This window comes from Spinacia oleracea, chromosome 3 (genome assembly GCF_020520425.1).
Source record: "Spinacia oleracea cultivar Varoflay chromosome 3, BTI_SOV_V1, whole genome shotgun sequence".
Classification (NCBI taxonomy): Eukaryota; Viridiplantae; Streptophyta; class Magnoliopsida; order Caryophyllales; family Amaranthaceae; genus Spinacia; species Spinacia oleracea.
The window spans coordinates 156,141,639-156,155,055 of record NC_079489.1 but is presented as its reverse complement, the minus strand read 5'-3'; the positions used below and the strand labels follow the sequence as shown (position 1 = coordinate 156,155,055).

Below are 13,417 nucleotides of genomic sequence, written 5' to 3'. Positions count from 1 at the left end.
TAAAGTTATAAAAAAATGGATTAAAGTTATCTTGGTGTACAATAAATTTATTGTACACCTTGTGCGCGCAAGACCTTTTGCACTCCATATGTTGTTGGATGTGCTAATGTATATTTTTCTAATATCAATTTTTTAATAATATTACATACAATTACGGCCAAACTAGTCTAATAATAAGTGTATCAGTCTAACTATTATACACATTCAGGAACGGAGAGTGTAATATCGCAATACATATCAACATCAACAATATCAACAATTCAACATCAACAATTTAAAAATTGAATAATATTTCACATACTACGTACAATTGCAACAATGATACTCCGTCACGCGCTTCTAGCGCGTGGACAAAAAAGACTAAATATGTTACGAAGTATGAAGTATAATACAATATACATACTGTATTATTATACGTACACAAAGGCAAAATTTCAAAATACTGCCATTCTTATTTTTTCCAACCTTTGCATGAGTACGTACACTCATCAAGTGATTGTGCACAATAGCCGTGGACTCGGCACCGCGACGAGTCGACTCGCCCGAGGAGCGGTGAGTCCGAAAATATCATCCGTACTCACTTGACTCGGCTTCATTCCATCAGGCAACTCCCAACTAAAAGAGTGGAGCAAGTTCGCTACGCACATTTCAAGCGCGTACAACCCAAGCACCATACCCGGACAAGACCTCCGACCCGACCCGAATGGTATAAACTCAAAATTACCCCCTTTAAAATCGGGCACGCCCTCTTTAAGAAACCTTACGGGTTTAAATGTTTCCGGGTCGGACCACGAGTTCGGGTCTCGGCCGATAGCCCATGCATTGATCATGATCCGGGACCGTTTAGGAATGTGGTACCCTCCAACAACCGCATCCTCGGCGGTCTCGTGGAGTAATAGAGGGATGGGTGGATGCAGACGTAGGGTTTCTTTAATACAACATCGGAAAAACGGGAGCTTGTCAAGATCCGATTCTTCAACCCGTTTTGTTAATCCAACAACATCAGCAAGTTCTTGTTGGACCCGTTTCATGTCTACGGGGCTCCGTAGTAATTCTGTCATTGCCCACTCTATTGCGGATGCTACTGTTTCTGTCCCACCAAACATCACATCCTGCACATTGTATTTTCACCTAAGTTATATACAACGCACCAAGGTCTCGAAATAGGCTAAAATCAAATTAAAATGTTGTTTGGTCGGCATAAAAATAAAAAAAAATAAACATAAATGAGAGTGGGAAATTTGAGCTTGATTTTTATCGTACATAAATCGTCAGTCTTAACACTAAGTCAAGATCTAACGCTGCATAAAAAACCATGGAAAGGGAATTGAAATGTATTGAGATAATACCATAATATAAAGGTTATATATCTTCATATTATAATATTAGTGGTTATATCAATAAAATGTTTTGTGAATTAGAAAGTCAGTAAGGTTGTTTGATTGACATAAGTATAGACAGTTGGACCAGGTAGAAATTTCCACCTCGTAGAGTCGATCGTAGAGAATGGACACTACAAGAAATTGAATAATTTCAGACCGCCAAAAGTAGTTGGTAAAACGCGAAAAACGGTTGGTAAAAATTTTACCAACCGCCAACGGTCGCAAAATGGCGGTCAGTTTTCACCTGGACGGTAATTAAGAAAACTCCGACTGGAAGGCGGTCGCTAAAATTTACTGACGGTTGGTAAAAACGGTTGGTAATCACGCGCTTTCTTGTAGTGGGAGGAAGACATTTACCTGTGTGGCTGTGTTTAAGTTAATATAGAACTCCTAATCCATGTAAAGTGTCACTTTATATACGTAGTACTTACTTTTGAAGATTTATATATATATGTAGTACATCTACATGGTAAAAAGAAATATGTAATTATGTAGGATCTTATTAGATTCGTATCGATATATATTTTTTAAATATCAATTTTTTATAATTTTTACTTATACATAATTCAAAAGATAACCAGTCAAAGTCCTGTGTTGGAAAACGTAAAGTCAACATGGTGCAATATTTTCGAAATAGAAAAAATATTTGTTTCACTTTTCAAGTTCAACCAAAAAGACACTAAATTTCATACAATTATCATATATTCATATATACGTACTCCAAAGTACTTATGGAGGAGTAGTATTAATTTATATACATCAAACGGGTCAAAATCTTAGGTACCGTCCATATTTATAATTGACAAAGTCCAATTAATAATTTGTGGTAATAAGAGATCATTACATAAATACAAATGAGATAATTTTACTTTTATTTGACCCACAAATCTGAATATTTCTGATTTGGCCAACCAACTTTCATTTATCACCTAGATATTCAAAGTTGGATGCTGTGGAGGTACTCGGCATAACACATTCGTCAATCGTGCACATGTTTTTTTAAGTCTATTATTATTTCTTCATTGGAACACAACTTCCTCCAACAAAAAGGCAAATAAGTTACTATATATGATGTGATATATGTTCTATTATCGAGAGTGTGAGACCCTACCTTTTGATCCGAGTTTGCTTATTGTTAAAACTTTTATTTCGGTATTAAATGAAATTTTTAAAATTTACATACCGAGATAAAACTAACACGATTTGGTTATAGATTAGTGTATAGGTACGTTTAAGTTTCAAATTAGATGAAACTAGACCATAAAATTAAATATAGACTAAATAAAATCAAAACTTATACTTCGTATAATTCAAATTATAAACCCTTCTTTAAAGGGAACATGACATATCGCGAATTTAGAGACTCGTAAAATACGTCAAAATTGTATTGGTTAAAGTAAGGGGAATCGACTGATCTTTTAAGTGGGAATATAAATTTTTATATAAGGCGGCTATGCACAAAAGACCACTTTTGTTTAATATTTAGGTAAATAATTAAACCAATTAGTTAAGCATTGGAACCAATTAGTTAAGCAATGAAACCAATTGGTTAAGCAATCAAAACGGTCTTTTTAATAAGGCAGTCTTACATAAAAGTTGTTGAAGCAGGAGTACACTGAAGTTGATCAAATTAACTAACATAGTTTAACTACACTAGCCAATCCACTTATATAACCGTTAATATCTTTAACCATATAACAGTAAAATTTATTAAAGAAGTGTTATTATAGAAAAAATAATATACCAACATCTTGTACGATAACATGATTTTTTAACATATTGGTGAGAAAATAAGTTATAGTTAAAGTTAACAAAATTCATGAGTTAGAAATTCAAAAGAGGGAGACACTTTTTTTGGTGCAAATGGGTCATAAGAAAATAAAAATAAAAATGGGGGCGTGTGGATTTGAATCTGATACCTTTTTATCGCACTCCCTCGGTGTTAATTATTAGGTTAATACCTCGTTGATAAAGAAAGACGACACATAAATTAAGTACGGAGTACTTGCATGGAATACATCAGGTAATCTAAAAATAATAATAACAATAATAATGATAATAATAATAACAATAATAATATTTGTAAAATATTTGACTTTGTTAGCATTTGATTTATAATAATAATAATAACAATAATAATAACGATAATAACAATAATAATAATAATAATAATAATGAGCAAATTAAAATAAATTACGTACCATAATGATGGCTTTGATGTTATCCCTAGTAAGCTTGATAGCATTTTGCAAATCTTCTGACTCGTTAACTTTGGCTTCTTCACTATAAAAGTTTAACAAATCATCCACCATATCTCCTTCCTTTTTATCTTCATCTTCTTTTACATGTCCATTTATAGCCTTTTTTTTGTTCATATGATCATCGATAATCCGGTCGATGAACCGGTCTAACGAGCCCCGGGCCTTAACGAGCCTATCGTTAAGCCCATTCGGGTCAACCCAACTGAAGAACGGGATAAAATCCGCAATATTAAAAGCTCCAAAGAGCTTGGAAAACTCTTGAAGGATGGAAATAAACTCATCCTGCCCCTCCGAGGAACTTGACCCGAAGGCGGCCCGATATATTACATTCTTAGTAAGGTTAAACACATGTTCCCCTACGTTAACGGGGGATCCAGCCCGTTCTGTGAGGGCCTGGACAATGTAGTCCGTCTCGTCACGGACCGACTGCCATGACTCGGCCCGTTTACGGCTAAAGAGACGCATGACGCAGAGCTTGCGCATCTGGCGCCAGAACGGGCCATAGTGAGCGAAAGCCATGTCGGCCCGGTCGTAAGTAAGGTAACTAATAGCGATGGTAGCGGGCCGGTTGGAGAAGATACTGTCTTGGACTTGGAGGACTTGACGAGCCTCCTCGGAACTAGAGACGACCATCATGTGGACGAAGCCCATCTTTAGATGGAACAGCCCACCGTAGCGTTGGGCTAGCTTGGCTAGCCCGCGGTGGGTGAGCTGGTCCATCATCATCATGTTGCCGATGATAGGAAGGCCCAACGGGCCCGGCGGGTACGGCTTTCGCCTTAGTGTTCTTGTGATGATGCCTAGTAAGAAAATAGGTGCCATGAACAATATTGTTGTCATGGCAATTGGATAACTTTGAGGAGATTTCAATAACGAAAGTAGAAAATAAAAAGTATCCATGTTATTTTTGTTGTTATTTTTGTTACAATATATGGAAATTGTTTGTGTTAAATTTGCAACTTAAAATGGGTTGCTGAGGAACAACTAAAAGAATAATGGGGTATATATAATACATACAACCTTAATAAGGTTTGTCGTACAAGTTGCTAGCTAGGTTAGGAAACTCTTACAATAACAATCACGTTTGTCTAATGAGTTGGTGAGGGAATTTTAGTATTGTGAAACTCTTTATTTAGTGAAGGCCCACACTAAAGTGAGCTATCTCAGGAGTATTCTCAATAAATCTTATCTGACATTCAAGTCAATCGTATGTTGCAAGAGTACAGAGAGTCTGTGGGAAAAGAATTAAATATTTCAAAAGTGATGTGATTATTGAGTATTTATAAGAATGTGTGTGGGCTTCGCTGGTAAATATGTGCAATTGTAGGGGTAAAAATAAAACGGGCATTTGGAGGCCTAAAATTGGGACCCAACATTTCCACATAAGCCCATATAGAAGTTGTCGTCGGTGATACTTTTGTTATTTACTTGTGGCGGGTATTTTGGTAATTTTCTTGTGTGGAAGTAGGTTCCCGTCAACTCCATTATCGAATTTCACATTATGTTGTTATCAATGTGCACCTTTAAACTCTCGACTTATTGTCTTTGTAATCCATTCACCAATTAGATTTCTTGGTGTTCGGGCGAGGTTATGGTGAGGTCGGAGTCCGTTTCTATTGTACGATTTTAACCTTTGTACCATCATTATCGCATATTCTATGTATTCATTTGAAATGATTATTTTAGATGGTCCGCTTGGTTTCCTCTGAGCGATTTCCGACAATATTGTTAAAAGTTATCAAAATTTCCAAAATAACCAATCTTTCAATAATTTCTCAATCTACCGTCCACGTCATTAAAGTAACCCCCGATCTATTTTTTTAACGAGTCAGCACTACATCGCAAACTCAATTAAAGATATAGTCCAATAAATTGTCAATTGAATTGGCGATGTTGCAGGCGATGTAGGGGGCAACATCGCCAAGTGAAATAGCGATGTCACTTAGCCAGTTACTTGCTTTAGTTGTCATGCTTACTTTTCAGTTTCAAGAAGGGTGAAAAAATTTAAAATAAACAAAACAGAGCACCAAACCGAGAAGTAAGGTTACCCTCTAATCAAAAGGTAGGAGTAATCCGTTTGGTAGCCGGTAATAAAAGGTGGGAATGAGAATAAATCCAAGTGTTATTTGGCAGAAATTAACATCATGATGTCCATGGTAATGAAACTTTGTCTCAAACTTATGTTTTTCTTCTTAAATTTGCATTCTCACCTAACACCACTCCCAAAATGGTAATGGACGGTAATGAAAATTTATAAAGAAAATAGATAATTTTGAGTGAACTAGCATTACAATGGTAATGGATATCGATTTTCCTTACGATTAACATTCAAATTCATTCTCATTGACACCATTTATGACTGGCTACCAAACAGGCCGTTATGAGTTTATGGTAATCAAGCAATGAGCAACAAATGAATTGAATTAATGATCGATAGATGATTCTTTGTCTGTCGTTAACATGCAATTGGCGATTTATCTCAACTGACCAAAGCAGGGGCTTATAATCTTTTTTAGGCGGAGGTATAGTAAGGAAAGTCGCCAATTGAGTTGGCGATTTATCTCTGGACCGGAAAAAAACAAATCTTTATGATAATGCTGGCGTGGATGGTAGATGGGAATTAATTAAAAATGGGGCGTATTTTGAGAATTTTGACATCTTTAAACATTATTGTCGGAAATCGCTAGTTTTCTTTTCTATATTGAAAAATGAAAAGGTGTGCTACATTAATTTATGGGGAAATATTCCTAATTAGGGGTCTAAATTATTTATTTATTGACTATAAGTTAGGAGTCTAATTGTATTATGCTACTAGAAAGTATTGTGTATATTACCATTTGATGACACCACCATTAGAATGGTGTTGCCAGTTTGTCGTGGTAATTAAGATGTCAAACTCATAATCATGATTTAATCAACGTTTTCCTTTAAAAGATAAGACGGAGGAAAGAATACAGTAGTAATAGGTAGCCATTCATGTCAAGGGAAAAAAAAAACAATAGTAAAATTTAGGATAGTCTTATCTTAACATTTTATCTTTAACCTATCAAAAGATAGAAACTAGAAAAGTTACTATTTATGTGATCAATGTCTTGGTGGATCTGGATGCGATGATCTAAAGCGGCAACTTAATCTGTTGCGGGATTGACTTCCTTATAGATGCGGCGAGTAGAAAAAAAAACTATCAAAATGATTCAATAGTTAATATTTGAATCTTCCACGGGCATTGATCGAGCTTGTCCCTGCAAAATATTAATGATTAATGAATTATTACCCTCAATGAAAATATGGCGTATGTCATTTTTGATGGCTAGCTAATAGAAGACAATTATGAAGAGTCATTACTTCGAAAAGAAGCGGTGAAGATGTTCCAATATTGTAGGTTTGCCTAACAACATTTTTTCTTAAAGGGTCTCTAGAAATTAACTACACCAATTGTTACAATGTCGCTACGAACTAGTCCATCAAAGCTAATTTTCAAATACCAGGGGTTGGAGGTGTCCAAGCAACTTTCATGGTACATGGGGACTTCGAATGAGCATTATTATTATTAATATTAACTTATATTAAATGAATCAAGATGTGTACGCATATTACATTCTGCAAAAATCTTAAAACCTCTGGTGTATATATTGATGAGACAGAAGCTTGTCCAAAAATGTGAGCATCACGCATTTTCCAAATACTCCAAATAGTAGTTGGTGACCGATAGGATTACATTATCACGGAGTTCGGGGAAAAGAAAAGGAACGAAGACGATCGAAAATGAGCTCAAGCCATCGAACTGAGACGTTTGCATCCCGATCGATGTTCTCTAATACTTCATCTGTATTTTTTAGGAGTCACAATTACTACTTCTGACCCCGCTTTTAGGAGTCACAATTACTACTTCTGGCCCTATTTTTAGGAGTCACAATTTCACTTTTGTTAATTTTATACTCACTCCCCAATTGTTTATTATTTTTTAATTTCCTATGAGCCTACTTGAATCCTAAATAATTATTTTTTGGTAATTTTTACACCCCACTTGTTTTTTTTCATATTGTATTTCTTTATTGTCAATCACCTTACTTACATTATTATTATATCAAATTTAACTATGTTTTCTTATCAGGTAGGGAGGCCATTCATATCAAGTTATCAACTGATCAATCGAAGCTGCTATTTTGTTATTATTGTTTTTTTTAATCAAGATTTTAGGTTAATTATACTCCGGATTAGCTTAATGAAGCATTTTCTGATGTTCATTATACCACCTACCTATCCAAGACAAAATTATGCATCAACATCGTGCACATTGTCCTTGAATTGCTGAGAAATTAAATGGTGGTAGATTAGGTAGGGTTCTTTCTTGGATTTTTGTGAGAAATTACCTAATAAAACACATTTCTTGGAGATTTCAATAGTAAATTCAATTCACTGATAAAAAGGCATATGACATTTATAAAGAAAAACAAACTTTAACAAATACATTGCAAATTGAATCAAACAAATGCTACTTTAATCATAACTAAGATCGGGGAGCAAATTTTGTAATGTGGCGCATCTCCTGCACATATCGCTGGAATACACATCGATCCTTTTTGGAAAGACAATCTAACGATTTGTTGTTATAGTCGTTATGACTATTTTCATTAATTCATCTGAATGTATTCGGAAATTTGATACACGTTACAATCTCATATAAATTTGTACAAACTAACCACTTATACGGTAGTCCTTTAGATAGGAGATCCTGAATATTAGAAAACAAAAAGAAAAGTCTCTCGCAAGGAGAAGAGAACAATCCATTAATTTCGTTGGAGAGAGAAACGTTCCTCTCACGAGGAGAAATAATTATTGTAGACCTGGGAAAAAAAGCAATAAAGCAAAAATATAAACACAAAATTAAAATTTGGGGATTCGACCCATAAGTATAAACCTATGGAAGCCCCTTCAAAATTCGTTGATGGAGGGTTAGGGTTTATCACCATTATCAAGGACTTACGTGAAGGAAGAAGAGTAAGAGTAGAAAGCTTGCACGAAGTCGAGTCTAAGGGCTAGCGAGTACATCTATGCAAAGGAGAAGAGGATTTAATTTAATTGATTATATTGCTTGTTCATACACCCATCTCAATTAAATTCTCTTCTCCTAGCAATTATGTCCTTGCTTGAGATGGGCTAATGAGTACATGTTAGATGTTTGTGTTAGTGTTCGATACCCCTAGATTATCAATTAAATCACCTTGTGATCATGTATGAGTGGATCGGGAGGATAAACTTTCATTTTTCATAGCTATACTACATGGAATCTCTGTTCACTAGACCTATCACTTAAAATAGATTACACCGTTCGTGCAATTAGTGACAAGTTGTGCGAACAACTCTCAATCAACGATCGTTTATTTGAAATGAAGTGTACTAGCAGTTGCATGTTCGGAGCTAGTATAAAAAAGGCTTGAACCCCGAGTGTTTCACCCCTTACCCCCTTGTGTACTATATTCATTATAGTGTCATAGAATTGAGTCAAGTGATTATCACTTCGATTAGCTCTAGATATTACTACGTGTTCAGAGTCTATCAATTAGGATAACGTTATTCGTTAAATTTTTTTTTTACATTCAGAAAACGAACAAAGAAAGGAAACAAAAATCCCTAGCAAACCTAGCAGTACCAAACCCATCTTGCGCGCATTTCTATCTTCAGTCGATCAGATCATGTCGTCATGCTTAGCTTGTTGGACTTGTTCACGATCAACCTTGTATATCTTTCTTCTAGTGCTTCTGAACTATCAATACTTGTTTTGGGTTTTCAATAAATAAAAAAAGACGTTAATGTTTCGCGTATAATGAATACCTAAGTTGATTAGAGAATATTCACCATTTTAAGCTATGTGACATCAAACATATCTACTAGAAAAGAAAATAGAGCAGTTGACTGGGTTGCTAATGTTGGTGATTTAGTTAGCTCTACTATTATAATCCGCAGTTACTTTTAATTGTAGATATATAGTGGTTATTTATGAGTGACCCTCAAGTAAAAAAACTCCTAATATATTTTGTTATAACGGATGCAAAGAAAGATTAAAATAACGTAATTAAAGAACGCAGAGATTTAACGTGGTTCACTAACAATGTGTTAGCTACGTCCACATGCAAAGGGGAGGAAAGTTTTATTGATCTTGAGGAATACAGATTACAGGATACGGCTAGATTATCACCTAAAGAGTTTATATACTACTCTCTAGACAGATGCGGAAAAGCCCAGAAAATAGGCCCAAAACAGATAACAAATCTCCACCTTGACTTGAATCCTCTCACAAATAACAGATGTACCAGATGCACCATTATAATTCCAGATGTACCAGAAACTCCTCTGCCTCAGATTTTGCCCTCAAAAGGGCAATCAACAACTCCTAACATTTAGCAAGTTCAAACAGTGTTGAAACTTGCTATGTGGAACCGGCTTGGTGAACATATCAGCTGGTTATCAGCAGTACCCACTTTGTTCACCTTAATTCTCTTCTCACTTCTCAGAAAATGATACCTTACATCGATGTGCTTAGTCCTCTCATGATGTACTTGATCCTTAGCTAAACAGATTGCACTGAGACTGTCACAGTACACTATAGCCTGATCATGATGTACACCCAAATCACTGACCAACCCTTTCAACCATATTCCCTCTTTTGCTGCTTCTGTCAATGCCATGTACTCTGCTTTTGTAGTAGACAAAGTCACCGTAGGTTGCAAAGTAGCTTTCCAACTGACAACTGAACCACCAAGAGTGAAAGCATAACCAGTCATAGATCTTCTACTGTCAACATCTCCAGCATAATCAGAGTCTGAAAACCCTGTCACTAAACACTCTGTATCACCTCCATAAATGAGACCAACATCAGATGTACCTTTTAGGTACCGAAAAATCCTCTTCACAGCTTGTCAATGCTCCTTTCCAGGTTCACCCATAAACCTACTAACAACACTAACAGACTGTGCTAGATCAGGTCTAGTGCAGACCATTGCATACATCAAGCTTCCTACTGCACTAGCATAGGGAACTCGAGACATGTACTCCTTCTCCTCAGCAGACTTAGGTGCAAAAGCAACAGACAGATGTGCATTTGCAACACTAGGAGTATCTATGGGCTTTGCTGTAGACATGCCAAATCTTGACAAAATCTTCTGAATGTATCCCTTCTATGATAAGAAGAGCTTCTTTTTGCTTCTATCCCGATAAATCTCCATCCCCAGAATTTTCCGAGACGCACCCAAATCCTTCATCTCAAACTCAGCACTAAGGAGATCCTTCAACTTCTGAACATCAGACTTGTTCTCTGCAGCTAACAACATATCATCTACATACAGGACCAGATAAATCAATGAAACATTTGCTGCCTTGCTATAGTAAACACAACAATCATACGGACTCCTGGTGTAGCCAATCTCTATCATATAACTGTCGAATTTCTTATACCACTGCCTCGGAGACTGCTTTAGTCCATACAAGGACTTCTTCAACTTGCAAACATAATCTTCCTTACCAGGAACCTGAAAACCATCTGGCTGAGTCATGTATATCTCCTCTTCCAACTCTCCATGCAGAAAAGCTGTCTTCACATCTAGTTGTTCAAGCTCCAGATCCTGATGTGCAACTATTGCTAGTAGCACCCTGATGGAAGTGTGTCTGACCACTGGCGAAAAAATCTCATTGTAGTCTACTCCCTCTCTCTGAGTGAACCCTCTAGCTACTACTCGAGCTTTATACTTGATACCCTCAACTGATGTTTCTCCTTCCTTCTTCTTGTAGACCCATTTACAAGTGACGATCTTTCTGTCTCGAGGTCTCTTGGTTAATTCCCAACTCTGATTCTTATGAAGTGACTCTATCTCATCCCCCATTGCAGCAAGCCATTGGGTAGACTCAGTAAATGTAACTGCGTCTTTGTAGGTGGATGGCTCATCAGGGTTAGGGTCCACCTCTTCAGCAACTTGTAGTGCATAAGCCACCATATCTTCAAAACCATATCTCTTGGGAGGCATCCCATAATTAGCTCTCTTTGATCGATCAAGAGCCAAACTGTGCTGATTCGTTACTGGTAATGAAGAACTTGATGGTTCTGATTCTGACTGTGGTTGTTGTGGTCCACTCTCATCTAGAGTGACTTGCTGCTCCACCTGTTTCTCAACACTACCACTTTCTGACACAACAATAGACTTCACAGTAGGGTTAAACATAGAATTTTCATCAAAGATTACATTTCTACTTAGTATAACCCTCTTTTCAGATGGAGACCAGATTCTATACCCTTTAACCCCATCCCCATAACCTACAAATACTCCCTTTTTAGCTCGTGGCTCTAATTTACCCTCATTTACATGATGATAAACAGTACAACCAAAAGCTCTTAAACTAGAGTAATCAGCAGGCTTACCAGACCACAACTCAATAGGGGTTTTGAGATGTATACCCGTGTGAGGTCCACGATTGATCAGATAACAAGTTGTACTAACCGCTTCTGCCCAAAATCTTCTAGTTAGTCCAGCATTAGAAAGCATGCACCTAGCTCTCTCCAGAAGTGTCTGATTCATACGTTCTGCTACACCATTTTTCTGTGGTGTATCCCTGACTGTATGATGCCTAGCAATCCCTTCATTCTTGCAGAACTCATCGAACTCAGACAAACAAAATTCCAGACCATTATCAGTTCGCAGCCTTTTGATCTTCTTCCCTGTTTGATTCTCCACTAATGCCTTCCACTGTCTGAAATTCTTAAAAGGTTCACTTTTATGCTTCATAATGAACACCCAAGTCATCCTTGAGAAATCATCAATCATTGACACAAAATATCTGTGACCCCCTAAAGACTCCACCCGGGAAGGACCCCAACAATCAGAATGGATGTAATCAAGTGTGCCTTTTGTTCTGTGTATACCTTTAGGGAACTTGCTGCGATGTAGTTTCCCAAAAATACAATGTTCACAGAATTCAAGATCCGTGACCTTGTGACCACAAAGAAGATTCACTTTTGACAGAATTTGCATCCCTCTTGCACTCATGTGACCAAGTCTCATATGCCATAACTTGTTCATGTTCTCCTTATCAATCTCCGAGGATGCAACAGCAACAGAACCCGATAACGTAGTTCCTAGAAGAAAATACAAGGTACCACGTTTTACACCTTTCAGAACCACATTCGAACCCTTACAGACATGTAAAACTCCACCTTCACCCTGAAAACTGAAACCCTTGTTGTCTAACATACTCAAAGATATCAGATTCTTTGTCATAAGTGGAACATGCCTAACATCATTCAATGTGCAGAATTTACCATCATGTGTCCGAATTTTAATTGTGCCTACTCCAACCGCCTTACAAACAGAACTACTAGCCATAGAAATATTGCCACCGTCTACTTGCTCGTAGGTTGTAAACCACTCCCTGCGCGGACATATATGGTAAGACGCTCCAGAATCAAGGATCCACACATCACTGTGATGCGTGTGCTCATCAGCAACTAGAGCAATATCCTCTTCTGAATTGGTATCAGCTACCGCAGCAGTACCTGGCGATTTATCCTGTTGCCTCTTCTTCTTGGGACAATCAGATTTCCAGTGTCCCTTTTCCTTACAGTAATTACAGACATCATTAGGTTTAGGACCCTTAGAAACTGGTTTCTTGAATTTCTTTTTCCCCGAATTTCCATGCTTATAACTCCCACTGGCTATTAACCCAACAACCTGATTATCTGTACCTGCACCAGTCGCCTTATGGCGCAGCTCTCTATTATGGAGG

General features: G+C 36.9%; 1 protein-coding gene across 1 annotated transcript; it reads right to left on the bottom strand.

Annotated features, from left to right (window-relative positions):
• Positions 1-243: 243 nt before the first annotated feature.
• On the bottom strand, positions 244-4,690 carry LOC110789712 (cytochrome P450 84A1). The gene is made up of 2 exons (XM_021994418.2): positions 3,584-4,690; positions 244-1,112 (listed from the first exon to the last, which is right to left on the bottom strand). The coding sequence occupies exons 1-2, from the start codon at positions 4,541-4,543 to the stop codon at positions 489-491; spliced, it is 1,584 nt and encodes a 527-aa protein (XP_021850110.2). The 5' UTR covers positions 4,544-4,690; the 3' UTR covers positions 244-488.
• Positions 4,691-13,417: the final 8,727 nt, after the last annotated feature.

Coding starts and splice junctions, on each gene's coding strand:
- LOC110789712 (XM_021994418.2), bottom strand. CDS start 4,543: ATGGATACTTTTTATTTTCTACTTTCGTTATTGAAATCTCCTCAAAGT. Junction 1,113..3,583: donor ACATCAAAGCCATCATTATG/GTACGTAATTTA, acceptor TACAATGTGCAG/GATGTGATGTTTGGTGGGAC.